Below are 27401 nucleotides of genomic sequence, written 5' to 3'. Positions count from 1 at the left end.
TTAGAAGCGCTGAGTGGGGCGTCTTCTCCTCCTGCCCTGACGGTTATCTGCTATAACTGATGTAATTCTAATGAAACACCGCAGCCAAATTGAAATCACCTGCACCGGTGCACAACATTCTTGGCTGAACTGGTAAATAAATTGGTAGTAAGCTCAAACTCTCAGTCAGAATGCGAGTCCGGTAATACGCTGTTAGGATTTCATTATGGGCTGAGACAAAATACATATGTGCACACAATCGGATAGTCCCACAACCAGTTTTCTTGTAAACAAATTCAACTTCACATTGCTCTGATGACGTGTAAACTACGTCATGGCTACTCTTCTCCATCACCACGCAAAGATCTGGTCTAGCAAGTTTTTGCTCGTTCAACCACACGAGGCCCAACATCAGAATGAACGACAGAATAAGAATAAGTCTAAAAACACCTTATATGCACTGGTAGAAATTGCTAACACTCAGGAAGTGTCAAATCAAAACTGTCCCAATCATGAGCAGTCAATGTTTTGCCTGATGTAGTTTTACATATTGGTCTAGTGACAGCGCATCACAGACTCAAGTCTTTGAAAGCCTTTGTCTGGATCCCGTGTTTGTTTATTTTTTCCTCGAAGTGACTCATTCTCAAAGCTAACGTCTGCCAAGTGTGCGCTCACTTACCCGGCACTGTAACTTGAATGATTTCCCCGTCTGGAGGCTCTGTTTTAATCCTCCTCAAAGGAATGCAATCTCCTGAAGGACCTGCGGGGATTGAACGGTTCATTCTGCACGAGTTCCCATCAGCTTGTGGTTTATGGTTGCGATTAGCAGAGTTAGAGCGGACGACAGAAATGTGTCGGAGGGAGACTTCTGATCTTGCCGGTCAAATTTAATTCAATGATCAGGATTCAAATAATTTCATACTCCAGATACCAGCGTTATCACTACGCAGAGCTGCATTTATTAGCACATACCTGCTTCACAGTCAGCCAGGGGACTCACACAGGCACTCGTTGATCTGTAAAAATAACATAAAATACACGAGGGTGATTAAAAATATATATATATATACTCTATCCGCTTCACCTTTGAGCTGGAAAAGAAAGTCCTGATTGTAAATGCGTACCCGATTTATTGAATTTAGTGCTCTATTTAATAAGCATCCGTAAATTTGTTTCGACCATATGGGCAGTCGGAAGATTTGCAGAAAAAAAAAAAAATGAGACCAAAGCGGAACATGAATTAAAGGCTCTTGCTAAAATTAAGCTTATTACAGCAAGTGCCACCAAAGCAACGATAATGATACGTTCTGCTAAACTGTGTTTTTAAACAGTTTAATTACTACGAGTAATGCCGGTTATTAAGGCAGCACAATTTGGCTGCGCGCCGCTGTCTCATATTTCCACGCTGTGGACAGTTTTCTGCGGGTTAACGCGGAGTTTCTGCGTGGGCTGCGCTCCGACCTGCTGCTGTGAGGATTGCTGACCAGCTCGGCGGCCGTGGGCGGGATGACCAGATTGTCGGGGAAGCCGTCTTCGAGCGCGGAGCCCAGGTCGTGCTTTCCCTCCTCCCTCGCGATCTTGCCGGCGGCTTCAGCAAACAGGACAAAACAGAAGATAAACAAACAGTGCGTCCCATTAGCGGAGCGCATCTGTGGGGTGTAAATATATAAATAAAAGGCCCGACGGAGCGGTTTTCTGTTTCGACAGTTTCTGTAATTAATTCCAAGGATCCTGACAAATGCAGCAAGGTGTCTGGCTGAACTTCCCTAGCAAAGCACACATGGAAAGCGACCAAAACAATTACATTTTACCCAAAGCTCCCTTTTCAAAAGATCATCCTTCTTTTTAATGAAAATGTGAGGCGCTCTCAGGCAAAGAGCCAAATTAACTCTTTTAAATTAACTTCTCACACTTTTACTCAGTACTGGAAAGTCAACATTTGTGAATGAACAACAATTATGATCCTCAAGTCCTAACAGTTACCTTGTAGAATACAAGTCTGCAATAAAACCAATGTTTATGAATGTCATAGATGAGGGAAACTGTTATACTATCAGAAAAAGTGCAACCGAATAAAAGTGGGAGCAATTTTCCACATTTTCCTGCGTTATTTGTGACGCTGGTGTAATGAGCAGACGTTGGGCCGACTAGTTGACTTTACTTCCAATACCATGACGCTTTAAACAGGAAGTCGACTGGTCACTGATCGCGTGACAATAACAACACGGCTGCCTCTGTGAAAACAGGTGAGGAGTCCAATGGGTCGTTGCAGCAAACTAGCAGCGGTTCATCAAATGTGTGGAAATATTTGACTAAAGATGAAGCCCATTCTACCGTGACATGACAGACCTGAAATACAACAAATGTTCTACTGTAGTGCATCTGAAAAGGCATCCGCTTAAGCTAACAGTCTGCACATCAACCATTTGTTGGTGAATCACATTGTCTAAAGTTACTAGACCTTTACCTGCTTTACACAGAAAAGGCTTCAGATATAGACACTTTTCTTTTCATCCTGGCTACATTATCCTATCTAACAACATTATTAAAAGCTACTGGTGATGCTGATAAATATAGACAATACGTATCTGCAGTGTTCAGATCTGTTGTGCTCTATTAGTTGGCATTGTTACTGTGGTTGGCGAACATGTTTTTTGTCCTTGATGTCAGTGAATGCACCATGTGAGAGTTGCGAGAGCCGCATTTTCTAAGTGTCAGGCTGACAGTGTTTATTGTGTTGATGTTGGCTACGGCCGACAGTAGTCTGTAGTCCGTCTATAATCAGGTCGAGAACACATATTTAATTGTTGCAAGGTTTACTTTCTACTGTGTTTTTATGTGTGACATCATCGACTAATCAGCGTCAACTCTGTCACCACGACTTCAAAAAGTCCTAAGTGGCTCAACCCCTAGTAGGGAGTTGTGTTTTATTAATGAGACAAAATCACTGCTCACATGCATGGAACAATGACATTAACACAAAAATGAAACCAATGTTGTTCTTACCGGTGAAAATCCTCTCATCAAACATTCTGAAATATAAAGAGAGAGACAGGTCGTCAGTCGCTCAGTTCAAAGACTCGGTTCAGCTGTCGGGGAGAAGATCAGCATGCAAACACCGCACATGTGAACTCAATCATTAACAGCTCTTTAAACAATCCGTCTCAGTCTAACGATCATTGAGTCATTCCTTTGTTTTCATTAAAATCCCTCTCGACTAAGAATAAACGAGGGTGTGATTTACTCCTGGACGGCTTCCTCCCTCCTTCTGGCACATACCGCTGCTCTGTCTGCCACAGCTGCTGTCATAATTAATCTGAGGACACAACTATTCCATCAAGTCTTGTTTATCTAGACCTGTTTTTAAAGACTCTGAGAAAAAAAAAAAAAAACACTATGAAACTACCAGCCAAGTCTGATCTTCTGTAGTTATTTATTTTAGGTATGCCCTAAACCAAAACCACATCCTTATAGCATCAAAACATCTTCTTTCTCTTCCATTTTAAAGGTGGCTGGCTAGCATTAAAGCTACCAAAAGAACAAGTAAAACAGGACGAACCAAAATAAAGTGACAAAACATGTCGTCTGGAATTTACTCTGGAAAATAAAGTCAGTCAGACAGAAATTAGCAAATTATGCCATGTGGACGTTTGGTAATAGTAGGAGACGGTTATTCAATACCACCAACTTGCAAAATAAAGAAGAAATACGTCGAGGTCACTCCGGTTAAGGATGGCAGAGAAACAACAAGAGACCGCAGACCGCTGCTTTTAAAAGAAGAGAAAAGTTTCCAACGTCAAGGAGAAAGAATGATGAAGAATGTGCCATAAATCAAAGTAGGGACAGATGTCCCATTCAGAGAAAAAAGCTCAAAACCATCAGATGAAGGAAACCGTAGAGGACGATGAGATGGACGACGTGCGTTGCAGCAGATATTAATGAGCTGGATTTTATTAAGATGAGCCTTAATGTGATCGTCACATCGCTAAAGGTGGAGCTGATCAATCTGAAGTAACTAAAGCTGTCAGAAAGTGTATTGTGGACAACCGTTTGTATTATATTTATTTATCTACTCAATGTCTGTCTGTGTGTTTTTGTTTTACTACTATGAATCTTCACTGTGTCCTGGATAAAGTTTGATTAATTGACATTTACAGGAGTGAAGCGCAAAAAGTAGCCGAGACCATGGATCCCGTCCAAATGTGTCACCATTCAATATATTTTTCTCTTAGAGCACCGAGCTGACACCTTTGGTCTGGTCAAACTCAAGCCAGACAAGAGACAAGAGAAAGCAAACATTCCCTGATCTATTTCTCCATAACTTCGAAATTGAAATGATCGAAACGTAGAAATAAAATCAAGTGCTCATTACATGAGATATCATCTGTTGATAATGAGTTTCAGTTCAAGGAACCAACCATTAGAATTAACCACCAGTCTGTTTGAGAATGATCCTCGTCTGCCAGCGGAGCGTTGCCAATAAAGCACATCGGAGAACATCTGGAGCATCTCTCAAAGACAATGCGACGTAGCTCTGAATTAATCGCATTTTCAATCTTCCCTAATTGTATTAACGCTTAATGAGCTGCCTGCAGGATTCGGTAAAAGATGTGTTATCTCAAACAAGGCATGGTGGCTCATTCGAATTAGCTTAAACAAATGGACGGAGGAGCAGCCATTAGCACAGTGCGCTGGCAAGGGAGAGTCATTTGGGACGTGAGTGGAAGCGGTTTACCAGTCAGCGGGACGTCGTGGGCTGAAGGAAGCAGACGTTTAACAGACAGATGGCACAGTATAGGCTGGCGCGCTCGCTAGCTGCTCATTAAATATCTTTGGTCAATAGCAGGTTCAGGAGCCATGTTGTGGTTTGCAGATAATTAAATATCAAGTGGGTGAACTATGATTAATGGAAGTATGCATGCAGCCTTGAAAGGCTAATCTTGTGTTAATTATTAACTAATTATTAACAGTCTGACTTACGTCTGCCCGGAAACAACCAAGACAAAGTTTTTTCCTCACAGCTCCGTTGCCAGTTTCAGTCTTAAAGCTCACCGTTTGACTATGAAGCGAATTCCGTGGCGCTCGTCCAGGATGCGTTTGAGCTTGGGAACGCCATATGTGCACGGCCTCTTGAAGGGGATCTGGTCCGGGATGCCAATGATCTCCACGGCTCCCGGATCGCAGGCTATTTTGCGGTAGGGGACAGGCACCATGTGATCCAGACCCAGCGCCTCAGCTGGAGGCAGAACAGAAGATGACTGTTTTGGTTTTTATTTAAACAGCGTGTAATAGTAATATTTTAAACAAATGTCTTTTGTGTTTTGTTTTTTGTTTTTTTTTCTACAAAAAGTAAGGGGAAAAAAAAAAGCAGCCTCCAGGTACAATTTACGGAAGCGAAGATAATAGCAGCTAAATGAAAAAAAAAAGGTTTAAGGTAATGATAATTGCTCTGGGGTTTTAAAAAAAATAATAGCTTTAATGTGGAAACAGCACACAGGAGCCGTTCTGCCTGCGAGCAATAGTTAAAATAGAAAAATGATGCAAAATATTTGAATTCAATTCACAATTGGCTCGGTTTCTTCTTCGCATTTTTGTGCAGACGAAGAGTTCACTGCCGCTGCAAATTCGCGCGTTATCACCAAGGAAAAGATGATCAAACCCCGAGCTGACCCCAATCTATCAACATCCGCAGACACGCGCGCCGGCATCGCTGCGCACGAACGATCGCTCGAGGATGCAGAGGCACCTTCCTAAGTGGCGCGCTGCATGTGACACTAATGCCCGAACAATAGCAGGCGGCAAACGCCGAGCGCGTCCTCACCGTATCTGCTGTTGAACAGGATCTGAACGCATTCTCTCAACGTGTTGATGTCTTCAGTTTCCCGAATGAACGAGTCCCATTTTTCTGCAGGGGGAGAAAGTCGACAGACACATCCTGTCAAGGTTTTACACACAGTGTGAACCTGAGGATCTTTTATGGAAGTTTAACGGATCCTTAGCATTAAAATGCGATAAATTAATCTTCTCCATCTACTCAACGTCAACTCGGTCAATCAGAACAATCTTCTTAAAGGATTACTCTTGACATCGTGCTAGCTTAGAATGTAATGGCTACGGGTTAGTACAGTTCAGATTCGGTTCAGTAAACAATGCTTGGGCTCCGTAAATGTACTGCAGATTTATGCAAGTGTGAAACATCAGTAAGCAAATAGTTAAATAATATCCTAGTATCTCCAAATCAATAGTTTCAAAACTCTACAGAGGAATTGCAATGACTAGGGGGAATACCACTAATTACATTAAGGAGAGATAAGGAAAATGGTTTGTATCAATGGTGTGAATATTCCCGGAAGAACCTTGTTCATTTTTCTATTACTCCCAAGATGAAAGTGCATTTATCACTGCCATATCAAACAAACATGGCTGTGATGAGGCAAATCATCATCACATTTTTTTGGAATTGTCCAGCTATAAAACTTTTTTTTTTTGGGAAAATGTTGGGACAACTATGCAGCACATTCTTAGAGTAGACGCTCTGTCGAGGAGATTTATCTGTAGACTTGACAGTAAACGACAAGTATCTATTGAAAATTATGACTTTGGCTGCAAAGAAAGCAATCACATGAAATTTGATCCATCTACAGTAGATAATTGGCTCAAAATCTGAAGTAACAACTTCATTGGTTTTATCCAGGACATTTCTGTGCCCAGCTAAAATAATGTGCAGCACACAATCATCTGCAAAAATAGACCACATGTAATTTTTAAAATGGGCCTCATTCAGCACATGGTGCAAAAAGAAATTTTAATTTATGTTTGTTTGGATCCGTAACAATTAATATGTGGGATTTACCTGTTTTCTTATTTTTGTTCCTGCCTTCAGACAAAGGAAACTTAAATTGCAGAGAGCAAGCAACACAGGAGGAAAAATACCCTCTTGACTGTCAATGAAGCACAGTGTCAAATTTTATCTAAATTTGAAGCCACTTAAGATGAAATCCAGAGATACGCAGTAACAGAGTAAAAGTCTCTGATGTTGGCTTGATGTGCTGCTCTTTAGTGGCAAACTTCAAAGCCAGTAAAAAAAAAAATACTGCCATTCAAAATTTCCTCTTACTTTTGGCTAAACCATTAGATTTAAGGGGCCTACTTGTGAAGTCACATCCACATTGATACATACGTGCTATGCATTCAAAATAATAAAGCCAACTCACTACATTTGTATCTTTTCTGGCGATACGTTCAAACCTACCAGATTTTTCATGCACGATGGAGAAGAGTAGCCTCTTGGAGATGTGGACGCCAGGAGGGCTCTGATTCTGCTCACCAGGTAGTCTTGTTGTCTCATCTACAAATGGAAAAGACAGATGAAATGCATTCGATTCAAGCAGAAACATTCAGCTTTCAAGCTTTTCTTCAGGGCCTGGTTTTTAGGTTTTTAGTTTTCCTGCATTTTAGAGGTTTAACTTCCACCGAGAATTCGCGAGCACACATGAATGCTTGGACGATATACACTCACTGGCCACTTTATTAGGTACACCTCCCTAGTAAAAGGTTGAACCCCCTTTCGCCTTCAGAACTGCCTTAATTCGCTATTCTTAATTTGGTATTCTGCATTCTTAAGTTGTCTTGATCACGTCTACAAGCCTAAATGCACTGAACTGCAGCCATGTGATTGCTTGCGTTAACAAGCGATTGAACAGGTGTACCTAATAAAGTGGCAAGTGCGTGTAATGAGTAGTTTAATGAACTGACTTCAGAGCGCGCTGCAAACTTTTCATATAGAGACTTTTCTATCATTATTATTATGATGATAATAATTATTATGAACGTTGTGTCAATCTTGAATTTTACCTTTTACCACAGGCTTTTGTAAAAATTTACCCTTAAAACCACGGCAGCAATCCACCCTTCAAAGCTCACGTGCAACAACCTACCACTGTTAGAACAGTCCTTGACAGAGGTGCTCTTGTCTGTCCCCGCCGTCCAGTTGGCCAGCCTGTCCTTTCCCAGGTTGAGCAGGGACATGGGTTTGAAATCCAGCTTGCCGTCTGGGTGGGGTTTGGAGGACATGGGCATGCCGTACAGGAAGTTCGACAGGACAGAGTTGCTGGAAGTGGCGGGACTCGGCGACGCGACCGTCTGGGCGCTGGTCTTGGCCGGGCCGTGGCCGCTCTGCGTCATGGCGGCGGTGGAAGAGTTGTGATTGACGTCGGTGGTGGTGGACTTGGCTTCTCGGGACAGATCTTCAGCTTGCCTGTGCGCGGGGACAAAGCATTTTGGAGGGTTACATACTGTTTGGCTTGAACGATTTGCCAAGTGTCCACTGCTGCAGGAACAGCAGCTCTTTGTGGGGCAAATTTATTAAAGTGGATATGACATCTATTTCATTACATCTTTTTTTTTTTTTTTTTTAGAAGTAATTGTATTTAATAATGATTAGGGGTGTAACGGCGCATGGCGAGATGGTTAAAAATCGATGCAAATGTGTGATGATTCCAGTCAGCGGAGATGAAAAATGAACCGCGATGCCCTTTTTTAACAACAGAGGGCGGATTCTAGTTCTGAGTTCACTTGATCGACGTCATAAGTCACTGTCGGGTATTCAGAGGGGAGGGGATATACTGGTCTTCCTTAAAAAAACAAAAACAAACTAGGAACATATGCAAGCCTTAGTTGGTTTATTTGAAGAGATAAAATATAATTTCAGTTGCACTTTTAAGAAGAGGACACATGCGCTCAGGGATTCTATAATATAATTTCTAGTTTTTATAAATATATGTTTTTTAATTATGCATTCATTGCATAGTTTGTGTTTTGAAGTTACATCCTACATCAGAAATGTAATTTTTTTTTGTCTGAGAAATAATAATTAAAAGAATCTTTTTCAGTCATAATTTGTCTGCAAGCTCATTTATCTCAATCATGAGATAATAGTATCATTAACCCCACATCAGAAATCGAATCTGAGCTGAGTGTAACGTTACATCCCTTATAACGATATTTCACTTCCTCATTTGTCCATTCATTTTTTGGGGGAAACAAGACCAAACACAAGTTCTATCCGGCGCAGTTCCACTGTTCATATTCATTACACGGCGGAGGAGATGGGAAATACCCAATTTGTTGAGGGCGAAGGCATGTGACAGCAGATATTAATGCACATAGAGGGGCTCTTGTGTTTCAAATTAGAGTAGGCTTAAATGAAACGGGCGAAACTGGCATTTTTTTTTTTTTTTTGTAGATGATCCAATTAAGATTTAATAGGACGTTATATAATTACAAAAATACTGCACCACTCAGTCTTGTGACAAAGCTCTGGCAAACACTGCTCACTCAGACAACCGGTTTACTTGGTGACTGCCACAAGTTTTTTAAAATCCTCTCTCATTAGAGGAGCTGTGCGGTGTAATGGTGTCTGATAAGTCATGGATCTATTATCCAAACCGGACTTGGATCCTATTTCATTAATAACAAAGACCCTTGTACTTTTTAATGAAAGCTGCTTCTAGTCTGAAGGCTTGCTAATCACTATAATTGACTGTTTAGAATTCATACTTCATACTGCGACGCAGTTTTACAGACATTAAACATTAGGACTGTGTTTAAGAGATTTTTCTTTATTCGTCTTAATCTTTATTTAAAGATCAGATATCTATTGATAGAGTCCTTGGATTGTCTTTGTCTGATCGGATTTAAAAGTATGACAACAGAGAAGATCCGGACAAAGACAAAGCCACATGTGTGATGTGAGACTAGACGATAAATATTGTGGAAATACCACAAATCTCCAAAATCAATGACAGTGAACTCAAATCAAAATCATTCAAGGCATCTGAAGACACACCCAGCAAAACTAGACACAGTGAGGACAAGTATCTTGCCGTTATAGTTGGACCGGCTAAACTTTTTTATCTTGCAAACTACTTTCATAAGTGAAATCAGCCACAACATTATGACCAATGACAGGAGAAGTAAATAACACGGACCATCTTGTGACAATTCAATGTCTTACTGGGAAACCTTTGCCATTCGTTCATGTGGTTGTTACTCAGGCATGTAGCACCCAGACCAGGGACCCCCACCCCATAGCAAAGACACCCCAGCAGGATGCAGCCTGACACAGTTACACACACAAAAATAATTTAGAAACAACTAAAAAAACACAAAGAACAGCACAAGGCGTTGACCTGGCCTCCAAATCCACTGGATCCTAAACTGATCAAGTATCTGTGGGATGATCCACAGAGACGCCTCCCCTCATTATGTTTCCAGACCACAGATCACAACTATTCCACAGGCACAAGGGAGACCTACACAATATTAGGAAGGTAAAGGAATTCTTTACTCAATATAAATTGGAAGGCCGACACTTGCATAGCGCAGGAAACATTCAGCAAATCATTGCTTTTAAGACACACAAACCACATCATATTAGGCCTTTATTAAGTTATTCGGTCTCACAGATGGTGTCCAGCTTAAGAATTATTATTATTAACGGGCTTTCTGCTACACGCTTCATCCAAAACCATGACACAGCTCTTCTTCACCAGTTACTGTTTAAGGAAAACATGTTCTGTGGAAACTAATATGAAACCTGAGAGTATGTTTTTCTCAAGCTAAATTAAAACCATGTCTATCCATAACTAATACACTACAGGCTGTCTGCTTCCAATAAAATCTAACTAGGGAAGATACCAAAGCAACTATGTGCATCCAGCCACGCACATAAGTGAGCACCCCTGCAAAGGAGGTTACAAACTTTTCTTCAGATGTGAAACAGCTGCTGTTAAAATGTTGGTACAAGCGTTCAAGCAGCAGACGAGAGTCTCCTCACTCACCTTTTTACCGTGAACTGGATGCGGTGGCTCTGCTCCAGGATCTTCATCAGCGTCTTGGTGTCGTACTCGGACGGCTTCTTCAGGGTGACTCCTTCTGGCAAACCGTGGGCCACGACACAGCCGGGGTCCTTCTGGATCCACTCATAAGGCACAGAGACCAGGCTGCTCTTTCCCACAGCTTCACCTGCACCATCACACACGGCAGCGTGAGTACATTGCAGCCAGAGCCGTTTGTCAGAGAGAGTCTGGCCAATGAGGGAATGGACCGTCTGAGCTATCCCTCTATGCTGATTGGTTCTCGGCAGGTCACGTGTTTCATAATATTCCAATAATCACCCATAGAGAAGTGGCAATAACAGAGAATAAAACTGGATTAAAAGTTAAAATATGCCACAGTGCATAGCTTAGAAAACACAAGGGAAAGCACCACTGTTTCCACAGAGAAAGTTACGGGAGCAGAAGATTTAAAGTAGGAACTGGATGTCAACTGATTCCTCCCCAATATGTGACATTTGTTAAGACTTTATATAGGAAAATTAAAGTCATACCATTATTAATGTGTAGCTCGATCTCAAAAACGCCCAACACCACTTTACAAATTAATAAAATTTGAAGTTAACCAAGCCTTATGCTAGCCCTATGCTAGCCCTATGCTAGCTAGTTATCTAGACTAGAGGCTTAGAAAAACAGAACCTATCGTCATATATACTGTGAAACCCATGTGTGTATGTAATTTATGTCCATGTAGAAAGTTAAATTTAATTGACACATAACTTTGCCTCGGTTACTTCTAAGTTATTGCTTAGGACACTTAACAAACTGTTATCAATCACGGATAACCCTGACCACCCTCTCCATCAGATGATAGACAGACAATAGAGCACCTTCTCCAAGAGACTCGACAAAGAACGCTATAGGAAATCCTTCCTGCCTCAATCCATACGCCCGTTTAATTCCCCACCTGTATGTGACAGGTAACACTCTGGACATTATTTCTTTTCCCTCCTTTTATTCACTTATTTCAACTCACTTATTTCCATAAACCTGTAAATATTGAGTAAATAGTATTTTTTTCCCTTGTTATATAGGATGTATGGTGTGAGTGCCACCTATTTATCTATCTATCTATCCCTCCGTTTACAGCGGCTCCTTACTGTAAAGCACAGTGAAGACTTCCTCCACCATCTTCCTCAGGACAAAGATGTTGGACTGGACGTCCGACGGAGCCCTCGGTTTCCCGTGCTCGCCGTCCTTACTCAGCTTGCTGAGCTCGCCTTCCTGGTCTTTGGTGTGGGCGTTTGCTGCCGTCAGGTTTTGCAGGCACGGCACCCCTAAAAAAACCAAATGGCGAAAGGTCACGATCCGGTAACGACTTCCTGTGGCATTAAATTGATAAATTAGCTTAGCTGATCGTGGGTCCAAATTATCTACAGTGTAATTCTGGAAAATAGAAGGTTAATAAAACACATATTGCAAAGAGGCTTTTTAATAAAAGTAAAGATGGATTGGATTGGATGGAATGGATTGGTTTTCCAACAATGTGTGAAGAAAGTAAGAATCTCCTGAAAAAGGCAGCATTAAGACCTTCTATTATGTTTCTAATCCATACCAAAGCAAAGTTAATGTTGTCAGGAACAAGCTGGTTAAACTACTTCCACCTTGAACACACAAACAAAATAAAAAAAAGACATCATAACCCTTAAAATTGGTGTTACTTGTGAGCAAAAACTCCCTTCTGAGAAGTTGTTTGTTCATGGTAAATGAGTAAGATTTGGTTAAGACGAGTGTAGTGATGTGCTTAAATAATCCACGCGAGGAGTTCAACTCCCGTCGACGTTTGCTTGGGGAAAACCTCTAAGCTCGACCGTATTCTTATTGAAAAACGATTTAAAACTGGAGTCAAAATTGTCAGGAATGTTCTTTTACGCTCCATTAGTTTAATTCTGTTAAATAAGTGGAAACTCACAACATTTCTTCCTCCTCAACAAGTCTCGCCGTTTAAAAAGTACCAAGAGGGAGAGCTACAGTCTGTCCTTCCTCAAACATGATGCAGTGGTTTTGCTAAATGAGATGTGACAAGGCAGTTTCCTGATATATTGTTTTATCTGGGGGGAAAAAGGGAAAGTGTGGGACTGCGTCTGCTGTGTTGATTTAATTATTTCCTGTCGGAGTAATTTGATTCTGAGCGAAGCCGCGGCCGGCTGCAGTTACTCAAAAGCTTCTGGATGAATCTGCATTTGTTCGATCACAGCGCTGCAAAAAACCCAGAGGGTTTTGTGTGAATGCCTCACAGCTGTGGCTGTAACTCCACTGATGTCCCAATCAGTGTCGGACACCGGTCCAGGCATTCTCGAAATGATCATATCGTGTGTAGTCATTTAGTTTAAGTCTGCCACAAACCAAAACCATGTCTTCTTCCTCTCTGTTGGCTAGCATCAAATCCCCCAAAAATCAAAGAAAAAGAACCAAAATCACAGCACAAAATATGCTGTGTGGAACAACTTTACAACAAACGGTCAGTGCGTTTACATGCACAGCTTAATCAAGCTATGATCAAAATGCGACTTTCTGAATGCGGCCCTGGTCCCAGTTTACATGCAACGGAGCCTCCTCCTCCACACTAGGTGGCGATGTGTGTCTTTTCAGCTGATCTATTATGTCATATGATAAACAACAGGCCGGCATTTCAAACAACTACAAGATAATGGATAATAGTACATCTTTTTTTAATCTCGTACGTAATGTGCGCGCTACATCTGGTGCAGATAAGATGTGCGCTATCCCTCAGGTGGTTCTTCTACCGGCTCTGTTGACGTTCTTCTTCTACGACCGGAAGTTGCCGTATACACGGCGGTAACAATCATTATCTGGGTGTCTTGGTCCTCTTGGAAGCGTCTTGGAACTCCGATATCAGTCGGAGTAACACGTTTACATGTGATTAAGTTGGTCAATTAGAGTCGAATTTATATTATAATTAGTTTTTTTCACGTGCATGTGGACGTACTGACTGAACGCTACGTTGACATGAAGAGAGGAGTTTCCCGGAGACAATGTCAATGTGAAAAATATTCCAGAGAGGGTTAGGCAGTTTATGACGTTGGATGAGCTAAACATTTCTGGAGAAGAGAACGCGGGTTTCCTGAAGCCAAGGTACAAGCCGCCCTCGCCACACTACATTAACTTTAACAGACATATTTGCTGGAACGAATCCAGACGTACGGTGAACGTATGATCTAGGAGAATATGTAAGATAAAAAAAAATGTCCAGGGATGTATTATATTATGTATGTTTAACATTGGATCGGCCGATGCTGAAGATCAAAAGAACTTCGGGACATCCCTAGGTGTGGCTGTAGTGATCAAAGCTCGATCGAGAAAGAATAATAAAGAGCGACGTTCGGAGGGGAGCTCACGGCAAAACTTGTAGAAGTCTGTTTGGATTTCCCTCCTGGAGTTGAGGAACACTCTGCCCCTTTCTGTGCCGACCGCGATCACGCTGTCCTCGTGCACGGTGACGCACGCCACCTCCGCGTTCAGCTTCGACATCGCCATGCACTGAGGAAACAGGGACACGGTTAGTTATTTACTTTGAAGTCGTTACTGGAAGCTGGAAGGGAGACATCTGCAAAATCGAAAGTTCATTAAGGAGACCGACGTGACCGCGTTCTCATTCTCTTGGCGGGAAACGTGATAAGCGACTGCTGGTATTCCAACGCGTCCACATAAACAAGAGATACTTCACATCGTGACGGAGTGGAGTTTAACTAGTTTGCGAAGGAGCGGACGTACCACTGAGTCGAGGGCAGACACCAGGCTGGTGAGGATCTCCTGTCTGGCCGACACCAGCGGGACCTGTGGCTCGCCGCGGGAGTTCGTCCTGATGCCGTCACATGCCAGCTTCCTCATCTGAGCCATGCCTCTGTGGGGAATCGATTGAACACAGTTTTTAGGCGAGGAGCCACAGTGCGACAGCCCCGTGTGTGTGTCTGTGTCTGTGTGTCTGTGTGTGTGTCTGTGTGTGTGAGGAATGCCTTCACATGCATAAGCAGCAGCGACAGCAACCTGCATTCAAAGCAGATTCTGACGACACTGACGTAGTTTGACTTTAAACAAATATAATCACTGAATGCACCGAGCTGATACTGGTGCCTGGGAGATGGATTAAGTAGTGGCTTTATTCTCACCTGGGATGTTTATACTGACAAGACGCACGGAGGACGAAGTCCTGACCAATGATATTTACATCCTGGTTTAGCTTGACAGCGTGCTAATAGAAGCATTAAACACAACAGAATCTGTTTAGAAGCGATTTTAGCTGAAGTCCTCCACTTCCTGTCATGTGCCGATAAATTCCTCCCTCCCCTGCACATCCGTTTGTCCTCTTTTTTTTTTTTTTTTTTTTCCTCTTCTCTGCCCCATCTCCCACTATCTGCGTTTATCACCTCTCTGTGGGTCCCCGGGGGGGTCTGCCGGGCAAGGAGGCTACCGAAAAATCCATCCCACAGCCATTATCCTTCTGCGTCCCCATCTGCCACATTTCATCTCCGCCAGAGAAAGTTCACGGCAAAGGAAGGGGATTACCAAAGTCAGGAGGATTCATCCTCTGAGGACCCTGAACGCCGGTGCAATATGGCACCGTCTGACGGGCATCTCCGCGCCCGGAGCCACGCTGCTAGCGCAGCTACAAGCCAAATCCGTTGAAAATCAGGAATGTATGCTTTGCCCTTGTCAGCTGAGGATAATTAGAGCAATTCGGATGATGTCATACGAGTCTCTGTGCCCTTTTCTCCCCTTGACAGATGGCACAGGGAAAAAAAAATATCCACTTAAGATGACCAACGCCGAGTCCTTGTGTTAAAACGACTACAGGTTGAGCACAACAACATAAGTGCGGAGGAATCAATAACAAAAATCAACTACACTCAAAAAATAATAACACGGGCCACGCACTGTGGATGGAAGACAAACAGACAGGAAGTGCTCAAAGGAAAAACTCCCCGGTTAAAGCCAGGCACTATGTTCTCATGGCAACTGAAACCCGTCTCCTTGGAAACTAATCTCAGGGCATTTGAACAATGCAGCTCTGGCCTTTAATCTCTCCAGACACTGGGAACCATTATGCTAGCCTCTGGCAAAGCCCAAACCACCGACTCAATGGGGAGAGGGGACAGAGAGATGGAGACAGATAGACAGAGGCAGAGAGGGAGAGGGAGAGAGAGAGAGAGAGACGGAGGAGGGTGGGCGTGGTGGTGGTGGTGGGGTTCAGCTGCACCAGTCTGAACGTGCCAAGTCTATTGGCCATCTAAATCTGCCTCCCCTGAGGCCACAGCAAACATTAGCCCCCCTCCTCCCTCCTAAATTATTATGGCCTCGAAATAGATGGCCTCTTTCCCTCACATATTATAAGGCAAAGGAAGCGGAGAGGAGGAGAACGGTGGGGATAAGCGGAGGCTCAGGATAGAGGCTCATGTCAATTGCTTCGCAAGTGGAGGCTCAAGCATTATGCCACAGAGCACTGGGATGGTCCTCGGCGAATATTGAGACAGTTCAGTGCGGGAGCGGCGTTAATAAATAAAGTACTGCGCAACATCCAAGAGTCTCTTATGAAGCTGAGGGAAAGAGACCCGAGATGCGAATCCCCCCCCCCACTTGATCTGTGGATAATAGGTGACGCAAACTTTGTTGAACAAGCCAGGACTGTCCGCTGTGATTTCATCCAGACAGTCAGTTTGACAAAATATCACTTATTCTCTCAGCCCCCATCCCTCCAAAAAAAAAAAAAAAAAAAATTACCCTAAAAGCTTTGTTTGAAAGGAATATTGTAATTTACTTTCTGTCTATGTGGCCAAGCATCATATCTGACGATCTGGAAAATCTGATTCTAGAGATGGAGACCTATGGATGTAAGAGCAGACTTCGCCTCTTTACGTTTTCTATCAACGTCTTGTTACGGCGCACGCATACCGCAATGTTTCTCCTGCGTTTTAACGTCCCGGGCAAACTGCCTGAGCGCCATTCTGAGCTAACCTTTAAGTCACCTTAATAAATCCAGTTTAAGGGGACCCAAAAGGGTCTATAATGAGATGAAGATGCTCACTGTCAAGAAATATTTATGATGCATAAAACAAAACAAAAAAAAAGGGGGGGGGAGCAATTACAGCTCACGGTCAGTTTCTTCTGGCTTGGAAATAAGGCCAAAATATAATCGTATGGTGTCAGAAACAGCAGCAATTAATCAAGGTCTTTAAGCTTTTATACTTTTCATTGCAAATTGTAAATTGCGTGGCCCTTTCTGGCTTCAGACGCAGCCAGACAATGCAGGAAATGTTGTGTGGATACAATAAAGTTTCATGATTTGGCATAAATGCGATGCAAAGAATGCAACGCGGCCGATGTTAACCTTCGCCAAGGTGGCTCTTTGACAACTTGTTTTATAGAACCGTGTTTACGACCAGTTCCCCTTTTTCATTGTGTATGCACACGGGTGACGAATCACACATCCCAATCTAAGGAAGGAAGGAATTGCCCCTTGCACAATGTGTTACGCCTCGACCAGAAACACAATCTGAGTAACTGTATCTGTAACCAGAACCTCCATTTATTTACAGGACGAGGCCCCCTGCTTTCATCTTTTTGCAGACAGAGCGCGCTCGTTTTCCATTTGGACTCGGCCGCAGTGAGTTTTTACTTGCATTGTTGTGTTTGCACATCACACCGTCCCATCAATCCAGGCTGGTACGAGCGTTTTTTGGACCCAAACGGAAATGTTGTTCAAAAAGGACCCGGCTAGCTTCTACCCTGACACTCACACGTTTGTTTTTTTTCGCAAAATAAAAGCGATATTTCCGAAAGTTCGATAATTGTACTTTCTTTGTGCTTCTGTTGAAAAGTGTTGTGCGAAAAGAGCTGTAACTCCCATAAAGTCTCATCTCGCGATATCCCATAACCCTCTTACATTCCCATCATGCGAGACTTGACTTTGAAGAAGATGGACTTCAAATGTACTGGTCACATGACGTCCTGTGCAAGTGTTGTCGGGGCTAAAGTTGCATTGCTAACACGGGGCCATACAAACCTTTTTTTACTACTAGTGTGGAATTATTCTGCAATATTTACTCATCATTACAGTAAAACAGTCCATCCTTAGTCAATCTACCGCATTAATTCCCCTTTCAACCGGTAGAAAATGTTGTGAACACCTGATTATGCATGAATAGAGTAAAAAACATGTATTTTACCCTAATGTAAATGTATAATTCCTCAAGTCAATCAAAGTAAAGCGTGAAAAAAAAACTTTGAACGAGTCACTGAATGATGGATTCATTTCTAGGGGAAGAGAAGACAAAAACAGAGAAGAATACAATTGTTGACACACCAACAACAGTGTACGGTAAGCGGTCTGACAACTATTTTCTAACCTGTCAGGGCAAACAACAGCACACAACAACAACGGTTTAGTTTACACCCTTTTGTCATCAGAGCTGCCAATCCAAGCAGGAAGGACGCAGCAGCTCAACATGCTGAGAATTACTAATGTTATTAATATTCCTACGTACCCTAGGCTCGGTTTTACTGAATTAAAGCTGCACGCTCTTTGACAGCCGCGGTGCTTCATGTTTGCCGACTAGAAAACGGGAACTAAAAATGCTATTCGGGAGGGATGTTGTCATCAAATGACTTATAAACAGACATATTTTATACTAGGTTGGCATGACAGGGGGATTACACAACTACACTTCCATGAGATGCACAGATAAGTTCACATCCCACAAAAAGATGGAAATAAACTGAGAAATAAAAAAACGAGCCACAGCAGAGGAAGAAGATAAATAAAAAAAAAAACAGGCTCGTGTAGTGTGCATGGTCACAGCTGGCAAAAGTTTTCCTCCAGTCAGCTGGAGTTTTTTTTTTTTTTTTTTTTCAAACTTTGACGCGTCTTGTTCAAACCAGAAACCTGACAGCTGAGAACCAAAACGAGGAGGAAGCGTCCCCCAGTCTGACGCGTTCAACTCTTTAAATCTTAAGGTTTTACGCTTTAAAAAGGGAACCGTGTGACTCAAATGTAGTTATCGACGGCACGCACAATTTGTTGTTTAAGTTTACTGCAGCACATAGCAGTGTAATAGTGTAATAGTAAGTGGGGGGACAATGAGCTCAACAGGGCTGTGCTGTTGCAGCTTTCTGGGTTCGGGTTGTTTCGCTGAAAGTTTAAAACCTCCTCGTTGTCACTGGTAGCTTTCTCTATAAATATAAATGGGGAGGATGGGTGGGGGTAATTTACCAAGCAGACAAAACGGTGTATCCCGGTCATAAATAGGGGCTAGCAGACTACTCGCAAGGTTACAGGGAGGAGTCCGTCTACACCGAGTTAGCTGCAAATTGACGGCGGTAGCCTTTCTGTGCTACTCGGAAACACGTCAAAATAATGGCAATAATAACAATAACGGCTAATTATTCAGCGGTAGCATATTAGCGCTGGGCTAGGAAACTCGTTAGCTCCGCCGCGCTAGCCTCCATGCTAACTAGCGCTAGCACTTTCCTTTCATCTCTCCTTCTCCCCCTCCTCGTTCCAGGAATTAGGTTATAATCTGTAATTCCTCAATGTACACGCTCGCTCCAAAAGAAACGACACCCGCGGCGAAAACACAACACGTAGCAGTTTACGGGAGAATAAACGAGACGGCGAAATCTCACCTCAATTAGCGATTAAATAGCCTCGTCGCTGCCGTCAATCCCGGAGTAGGTTTTTTTTTTTTTTTTTTTTTTTTATTCCCCGTTTTAATCCATCGGAAACGCTCACGATTCCCGTCCACAATGTAGCCGTCCGCTAAAACATCGTAATCCGGAACATCCCAACGCCGACTTCGACCGCACGTCTATTATTAGTGTATTTTTTTTTTTTTTTAATCTTAGTTTTATTTCTGTTTTTTTTCTCCCCCTTTAACAGAGCAGGGTGTCCCTTTCCCCTTTCTTTGTTCTGTAATCCAGTAAAATTGAAACTCATTCGCCTCCTGCTAATCCCAGCCCAACTCAACAACAGCATCTATTGGCTGCGATTTACATACAGGATTAACGCAGGAACCTCTGGAAGAAGGGGAGAAAAAAAAACGCTCAGGGCGGAGATATTAACCTTGCAAAAAAAAAAAACATGTATTCCCAGTGTTATTTATTATTATTACTATTATTATAATTATTATCAGTTTTACTGGGACTGTTTTTAAATCTGCCACTTGGCTGCAACTTCTCACTTTAAGACATCCCCCCTCCCTCCCTCCCTCCCTCCCATAGTCTGCAGAGGTTGTGGTTTTATGTGATAGTTGTACAACATCCAAATTATTTTTAGGATTAGGATCAGTCCAAAGTGGATATATAGCAGCAGCAGCAACGTGGATCTGGTGGCCATGGCGGCTGTGCCATAGCTGCAGTGATTTCCCAAAATAGCCTGTTTGATATAGGGTAAAGTTCAGATCCAAGGGGGAACCGGTAATCTTTCAGTAAATGCACTCAGAAACTATTTCACTATAAATCGTGTATATAATCTGATGTAATCTGGTTAGTTTGTTGTTGTTTTTTCCACATGCACCAAAACAGATTGTGTGCGTGTTTTTTTTAGTAATCACTTCCTTATTCAAACAATCTGTCTTCCATAAAATAATAATAATAATAGTAAAGTGGTCAAGGTCAACAATAAAAAGTGTCATACCTGGAGGTTAGCTTTTTTTTTTCTACACAAAAAGGAATAATTTCATGCATCATCTTCTGGTCGACAGCTGCTCATTTTAATACCAAATATCTTCTCTGATGCCTATAAGATCTACAGAACAGTTTCTTTTACGGCTGGCTGGCTGGATTTCCTAAACCACCGACCTCCTAGTACCACAAAATCTGACACCACTGTAGAAACATAGCGATCTACTTTGCTTTGCCTCGAAAAACAAACACGCACAAGTGAAATAAGTACGAAGGAGTGCGAAATAAAACACCACCAGCCCTTGCCCCACATTGTTAATATTTAATGACTCAATCTCCAAAACCATTGCAGCAATAATCCAAAGGGTATGAACTCTGCAGCTGAAAAGGCCATGTACAATATCCAATGGAAAATTTAGTTTTTATCTGAGCGGACCGACGCCCGGCCTTGCGTGAGTTGCTCAGGAGACACTTCTCCCAGCTTTTGACACGCCACTCACCTCTGTGCAATGTCTCTGTGAAAGCAGTCGCAGCCTACAATGCCTATAAAGAAAGCATTCAACCCCCCCTTTAGATGGTTTACCTTTTTGTTGCTTTTATACATGAAATCTTGGTCAATATAATTTGAATCTTTTGACAAAAATGTGCACTTTTTTTTTTTAATATTCAACTGTGCAACAGATTTTTTTTTTACAAAATAATGCCAGTTAATAAAAACGATCTAAGTTAAAGTAAATAGTTGCATAAATGTTCACCCTGTTAAGGTCAGTATTTAGCAGATGCATCTTTGGCTACACTTACAGCACCAAGTCTGTGTGGATATGTCTCAATCGGGCTGGCACATTTGGACACTACAATTATTTTCCATTCTTCCTTGCAAAACAGTTCAAGCTCTGTTAGGTTGCTTGGGGTCGGGTATGAACAGGTCTTTTTTTGAGATCTATGCCTCGACTTGATCATTCACTTTGTTGTCTCTGAACCATTTTTGCAGTGCTTTTACTCTATGCTTGGGGTCGTTGTCTTACTCAAAAATAAATCTTCTCCTAATTTGTAGTTCTCTTGCAGATTGAGTCAGATTATTCTCCAAGATTTAGCGGTATTTTTCAAAATTCACGTTTCCCTCTACATTTACAAGCCGTCCAGGGCCTGAAAAGCATTCCCAGAACGTGATGCTGCCACCACCATGCTTCACAGTAGAAATGATGAAAAAAAAAAAGCAAACTTTTTGTATCAACAGACCAAAGAACCTTCTTTCAATTGACCTTGGAGTCTTTCACATGCCTCTGGGCAAATTCCAGGTGGGATTTCGTATGAGATTTTTTCAACAGTGCCTTTTTCTTTGCCACTCTCTTGTACAGCTTGTCCCGTCCCGTCCCTCAGAGTGGTCGTAGGTATCTCGGTGGCCTCCCTCACCAATCTTCTTCTTGCCAGGTCACTCAGTTTGTGCCATACTGGATTTAACTGAACTCCATGGGATGTCTTGTGTGCTGTAAATCTTTTTGTAGCCCTCTTCTGACTTATACTTTTCACAGATCTTTTCTCTGAGTTGCTTCGAGTGTTCTTGTTGTCTTCACATTTTAATTGTAGCAGGACTACTGATGAACCAGAGACAGATACAGATGTTTTTTATACTATATTCACTTGACACACATCAACTGCTCTCATTTAATTATTTTTGCCATCGCTGCTGTCCACTAGTTGGACCTCTGTTAAATTCAGTCAGTCATTGTAAAGCGGGGAATATTTTAAACTATTTGTTTTAAGTACATTAACATTAGTTTGTAAAAAGTTTTGTCCAAAAAGTTAAATTATATGACCAATATCTCATTTATAAAAGCAACAAATGGGGAAAACATCCAAGGGGAGTGGATACTTTTATAGGCATTGTATGACCAACTACAGACAGGAACTCATAGAATAGCCGACAACTGGATAAAACAATATTTGGAAGACTTAAAGAGAATAAATTCTTCAACTGAAATTACGGATGTCGTCGGTCTGGGCAAAGACATACACTGTGACATCCATTGTTTGGGTTTTAGCTCCTGTGGCAGCCCTTCAGTAAATTTAAGAAAGCATCAAGTAAAGCAACCCAGGGACATTTCTGAGACATTAAAATGCTATCTCATACCATATATAGGTAATTACGGTAATACTAATGTATGGACGGTGTCTGCACTGATACACACTAAATAAAATAAATGCACGTAAGACATGTACCGGTACAGGGCCAGACAGTTTTCGAGAATGGAAAAAGGCTGCAATAATTCACTATAGTCTTTTATCCTGTAACATCACCCAGAGCCGAGTTCAGCAGGCCTCCCAGGTTCATTAGTATCAGTCTTCAGTCCGAGCAGGGAGTCCACTGATGTGCCAAAAGGGATCACTTCTTTAGAAGATGGGCTCAACAGCCGCCTTAGCAAACACCTAAAGAGAGGATTGGTAGTGAAATCATCACCATCTGAGCTGTAACACATCATTCTCTGCTTGTGTTCACATGGATGATTGAGTATGCAGGAGCTGTGAAGCTGGATGGTTGACTCGTGTTATGTAAGAGACAGAAATAACACAGTTTAACCACTATTTCGGCACTTTATGCCAATATTTTCACAATATTATAACAAAACAAGTGAAACTGAAGCTCCTCTGCCAACAAAACCACTTTGCGCAGGTCTATAGTGTTTTGCAGCATGTAAACACCTATCACTTGATAGCATTTACCATTGGTTTCTGTAGTTCAGACACTTAAAGACTGATTCGCAGCCAACGTTCACAAGACAGCACAATTTTTTCCACACTTTTTTTTTTTTAACTCAATGCAGACTTTTGTTCAAAGTTTAAAAACCATGAAAAAGTTGCTTGAACGTTCCCCAAAACTAAATACATTTCAGTGATAAGATGTTCCCAGTATCTGTGCTAAAGGTGCTGATTTTAGCTTCATTTTGTCCAAAATACTTTCAATCGGATCCCTATCGTGAAAATCCCTTCAAATTAAATGTGCAGTAAGTAGGATTTATCTAAGAATCGCTATGTTTACGTCATCTTCCACCACCATGTTTTTTTGTTTTTTACACTAGCCCGGCCCTTCTCACATAGTGTGGCGCACAGTGCGATGCCGGGGGGGGGGGCGCATGTGACCCTGGGGAACATACTTTCTGTTGCCGTACTAGAATAAAGTGTAATTGCACATCCACTGCAGTAGGTGGCAGTGGCGCTCTCATTGTCGGGGTGTGCGCAGGGAGTATTAGCGCTACGGGGCAGGGTTTTTGGTGTTCAAGTTTAGGACTAGTGACTAGTCCAAAACTTAAACACCAAAAAGAGACTAGCGAAAGAGAAGGAAAAATATTACACACATGGACAATGAGTGTATTCAGTTGGTTGCAATCTACAACCTCACCACTAGATGTCTCCAATATACACAGTGGTCCTTTAACAGCGATTTTTTTATTTTTTTTTAACAGTTCTCCGATTCTTCTGGTTTCTGATCGAAAGATAAGCTCTGACTTGATGTTTCAAATTATCACTGTGCACTAAAGCAGGTGTGCGAGAAAAGAGCAACGTTTATTGTAATGATTTTGCTACCAATCCTCATCAGATGTTTAATAGGGAGACAAATGAGTCCAACTGCATTAAAGAAGTCATCTTTCACATGATGCTCTGAGTGTCACAGGCCAAGACAGCTCACCTACTGTACAGAGGATTATTACAAAGCCAAGGAGCAACATAAAAGTAATAAATAAAACAAACAAAGGGACTGAGAGTTCTTCAGTTCTTCATGTTGTCGTCCATCAGCCATTTTGCTTTTTCGGATCAAAAATCTGAATTGCCAAGTTTGAGTTCCTGGCAGCTTGTGGACTCAAGCTTCCTACCTACTGTTAAGCCTAAAAGGTTGCCATACTTTAAGTTCTCAGTAGTGGTGGTAACAATAATATCTTTTCATGTCCGTGTCTCATTTCCTGTCTATACGTTATAGTACTTTAAGCGGTCTTCTGATTGGCTAATAGGTGCTTTCTGCAACAACACATAAATTCACTTGAGATAGAGATTCGCTGTTTTGGTTTTAACTGTAAACGGAAATGTTCTTCAGGCGTCCATCGGGTGGATCGGCGAGACGAGTTTCGACTTGTTTAAAGTGTCCCGGTTCAGTCTGGGTCACGTCAGCGTCCCAGTCTTATCTCTCCTGCTCATATCAGTGTTGTTCCTAGAAGGGAGTAAGATAAGATTTCTTAACAGTAGTGTATGAGTAATAATACTACAGTACAAAAAATAATAGTTTAAAAACAAAGTGATAGAATACCAACATCTCGAGTGCTGCCCGACTCCTGGTGATGAATTCCGTTCGCTGAATTTGCACCGTGAACCTGAAACACAATATCACAAATCATGAGTGTAGTCTTTGGCATGGTTCAGTCGTTTTATATTTGTCAAGGTATTAGTTCCGTTGTTCACTTTCCTTCACAGAGGGAGATAAGCAGACAAACACAAATCTTGAGGAATGGTAAATATGATACTGCCGCAGTGGGTTAGCTCAGCACAAAGACTAAAAAGACACAGAGAGTCTGCTTCCCGGCACTATGCTAAGCTAAGCTAACAAGTTGCCAGATGTGAGACCAGCAGACCGGCACATCAAACCGCAACTTTAAAACATGTCTCATATACATGGTACACATTAGAATCCATTTCTCTTTGTGAAGTAGTCACTTCTGATGAAATATTTAAAGTAGGGGTATCAATGCAATTGATTTAAATTAATCCCAAATTGATCTTCTCTAAATGTACCTTAAGGAATAGGTCTTTATTACTATTACCAGCACAGTAAATAGATGAATATACTTTTGCAAATATATGTTGTTATTGTTGCAACAGTCTGCAACACAACAACAAATGCCTGGAATATTCTCCAGAATAACCTCAAAACTTTTTTTTCTCAAAACTTATTCAACTTGGTTTGCCTCAGGCAACTGGATGGAGACTTGGGGCGGTTTATCAGAATACGTTCTTGTCTTGTGCTTGTGTTCTTGTGTACCCATTCACATTCAACGTACGCATCTGACCAAGTACAGTCCCAATACTGGAATGTGTTCTTGCTCCATCCATGTTATCATGGAAGGGACTTAGGACAACCGGGTGTCTCAGAATGCATTATGGGGGTGGCTTTTCCTGCTACAGAACTGGACTTGTCAAGTTCAAACTACCAAGTACAGAGTTGTATTGGTACAGGATACACGATATAAATACACTATATGTCCCTGTCTCTTCATTGATTTTTGTTCATTTGTCTCTACTGGCTTTCTTTGTCTTCTTGTTGTGTTGGGATTTATGGGATTTCAGACCGTTTTGATGCTACACGGCGTATTACTACATACTCCTTGCTTTACACAACAATACCGGTGCACCAAAACGTCTTTTCATAACCTGGATGACTGAGGACCTTCGCATGCACACACACGCTTTTCCCGGTTCAGCGTTTCGCAGAAATATTTCTTCATCTCAGCATTTTACCGGGCTTTTTTCCGGATGTCTGCGCATGGCCTGGACCAGCTGGTCGACCTGCTGGTTGTGTTCCAGGGCGTTCCTCAGGGCTTCCTCGGTGCTGAGCAGCCGCTGGCGCAGACGGGCCACCTCGGTATCCAGGGTCGAGGGGTCGAGCATGGAGTACCGCCGGTGGTCGGGTGACGAGCGCTCCCGGCCCTGAGACACACGAGACAGAAAGCTCATGAATGTAAAGTCTGTCGCTGAGTTGTTATCAATATATGAGAATAAACTAAACTAACTAAACATACTGAACTTCTTGCTCATTATGTCCTTTCTGTGCAATATGTGTGTTCTTAACAGCAATGCTCAACCTACCTTACCCTACAACCTACTTACTTTGATCTAGGAAACCGCTGTTTAAGCCCCGCACAGTGACTCAGTATTTCCCAACTCCTGTTTACTCTTATATATTTAGTGTTATACGATGTGTTATTGAGTCCCTGGAATCAATAAAACCTTATCTCAATTTGTCTTAGCCTAACTTAAGATCAATAAACTCTTATCTTAACCTAACTTGCCTTATGTCAACTTGTGAAAATCCTGATGACATTATCTCGGAAGGGCTTCAAGAAAACATTTTATTTCTAACAAAAGTGCTGCAAACTATTAGCTAGGAATGGAATAAAAAAAAAATGCTTTTGCTTGACCCAAGTTTGGAGGACATGATGACATCTAACACATTGATTTTTAAGTTTATTCTCTGCAAACAGAGAGTGGTTGTAGCGACGTATCGAACTGCTGACCCTGGACTCCAGCTGTACAGTTCTATAACCACTAATTTGTGATCTCACAAATCTTCGTCATTACAAAAGTGGAAACATGGATTCTCATGAGTGTTCTTCTAATGCAACAGAAAACAGAATCACAATTTATTAGCTGCTGTGGTCAGTGCACTCAACACTAAGCTCTCACCAGCAGGAGCAGCTTCTCTCGCAGGGTCTTGATGTCGTCCTGAAGTTTCTGCTCCTTGACCTTCCACTCAGCTTTGTGCACCTCCCGGTTCAGGTCCTTCTCCATGTCCCGAGAATGGCGATGAGATTCCAGGAGTAACACCCTCAATTCATTAAGGCTCCTGCAATAAAGAAGAAAACAGGTGTGAAAAAGTGTGATTCACCCCCCCGCCCCTTTTTTCCAACTAAGTATTTGTTTCTGTTTTTGTTCCCGGCAGGATTTGGGTGACATTGCAGAGAACCTGACTGCTCTGAAATGCAATAAGAAAAAATGAGGAGTTGTGCAATTTTGCTGAAAGGATTATATGAGTCACCCCTCTGCTCAGACCTTGCTCAGAGGTTATTATTATTTAAAAGCTTATCCACCCAAAATGTGAATGTGTCAGTCAGGCGGGTCAGGGGGAAC

General features: G+C 42.1%; 2 protein-coding genes across 8 annotated transcripts in view; both read right to left on the bottom strand.

Annotated features, from left to right (window-relative positions):
- The window catches only part of gtf2ird1 (GTF2I repeat domain containing 1), a 37851-nt gene extending 17946 nt beyond the window's left edge, over positions 1-19905 (bottom strand). Inside the window, exons 1-13 of one of the 2 annotated variants that reach the window (XM_047607894.1) lie at positions 19515-19905; positions 14610-14739; positions 14234-14375; positions 11975-12151; positions 10821-11004; positions 7917-8236; positions 7232-7327; positions 5801-5884; positions 5032-5215; positions 2986-3011; positions 1441-1567; positions 952-995; positions 659-739 (exon numbers count right to left, since the gene is read on the bottom strand). In XM_047607894.1, coding sequence (XP_047463850.1) covers positions 659-739; positions 952-995; positions 1441-1567; positions 2986-3011; positions 5032-5215; positions 5801-5884; positions 7232-7327; positions 7917-8236; positions 10821-11004; positions 11975-12151; positions 14234-14375; positions 14610-14735 — 1591 coding nt within the window. In that variant the 5' untranslated portion in view covers positions 14736-14739; positions 19515-19905. The remainder of the gene's footprint in view (positions 1-658; positions 740-951; positions 996-1440; positions 1568-2985; positions 3012-5031; positions 5216-5800; positions 5885-7231; positions 7328-7916; positions 8237-10820; positions 11005-11974; positions 12152-14233; positions 14376-14609; positions 14740-19514) is intronic. The other variant, XM_047607893.1, reaches the window with a different exon arrangement.
- A 913-nt stretch (positions 19906-20818) lies between these two features.
- The window catches only part of clip2 (CAP-GLY domain containing linker protein 2), a 40510-nt gene continuing 33927 nt past the window's right edge, over positions 20819-27401 (bottom strand). For 3 of the 6 annotated variants that reach the window (XM_047606792.1, XM_047606797.1, XM_047606798.1), the window contains 4 exons: positions 26958-27117; positions 26013-26201; positions 24808-24871; positions 20819-24735 (listed from right to left, as the gene is read on the bottom strand). In XM_047606792.1, coding sequence (XP_047462748.1) covers positions 24695-24735; positions 24808-24871; positions 26013-26201; positions 26958-27117 — 454 coding nt within the window. In that variant the 3' untranslated portion in view covers positions 20819-24694. The remainder of the gene's footprint in view (positions 24736-24807; positions 24872-26012; positions 26202-26957; positions 27118-27401) is intronic. The other 3 variants (XM_047606794.1, XM_047606793.1, XM_047606796.1) reach the window with 3 other exon arrangements.

The sequence above is a fragment of the Mugil cephalus genome, chromosome 15 (assembly GCF_022458985.1).
Source record: "Mugil cephalus isolate CIBA_MC_2020 chromosome 15, CIBA_Mcephalus_1.1, whole genome shotgun sequence".
In the NCBI taxonomy this organism is placed as follows: domain Eukaryota; kingdom Metazoa; phylum Chordata; class Actinopteri; order Mugiliformes; family Mugilidae; genus Mugil; species Mugil cephalus.
This window is presented reverse-complemented; position numbering and strand designations above follow the sequence as displayed.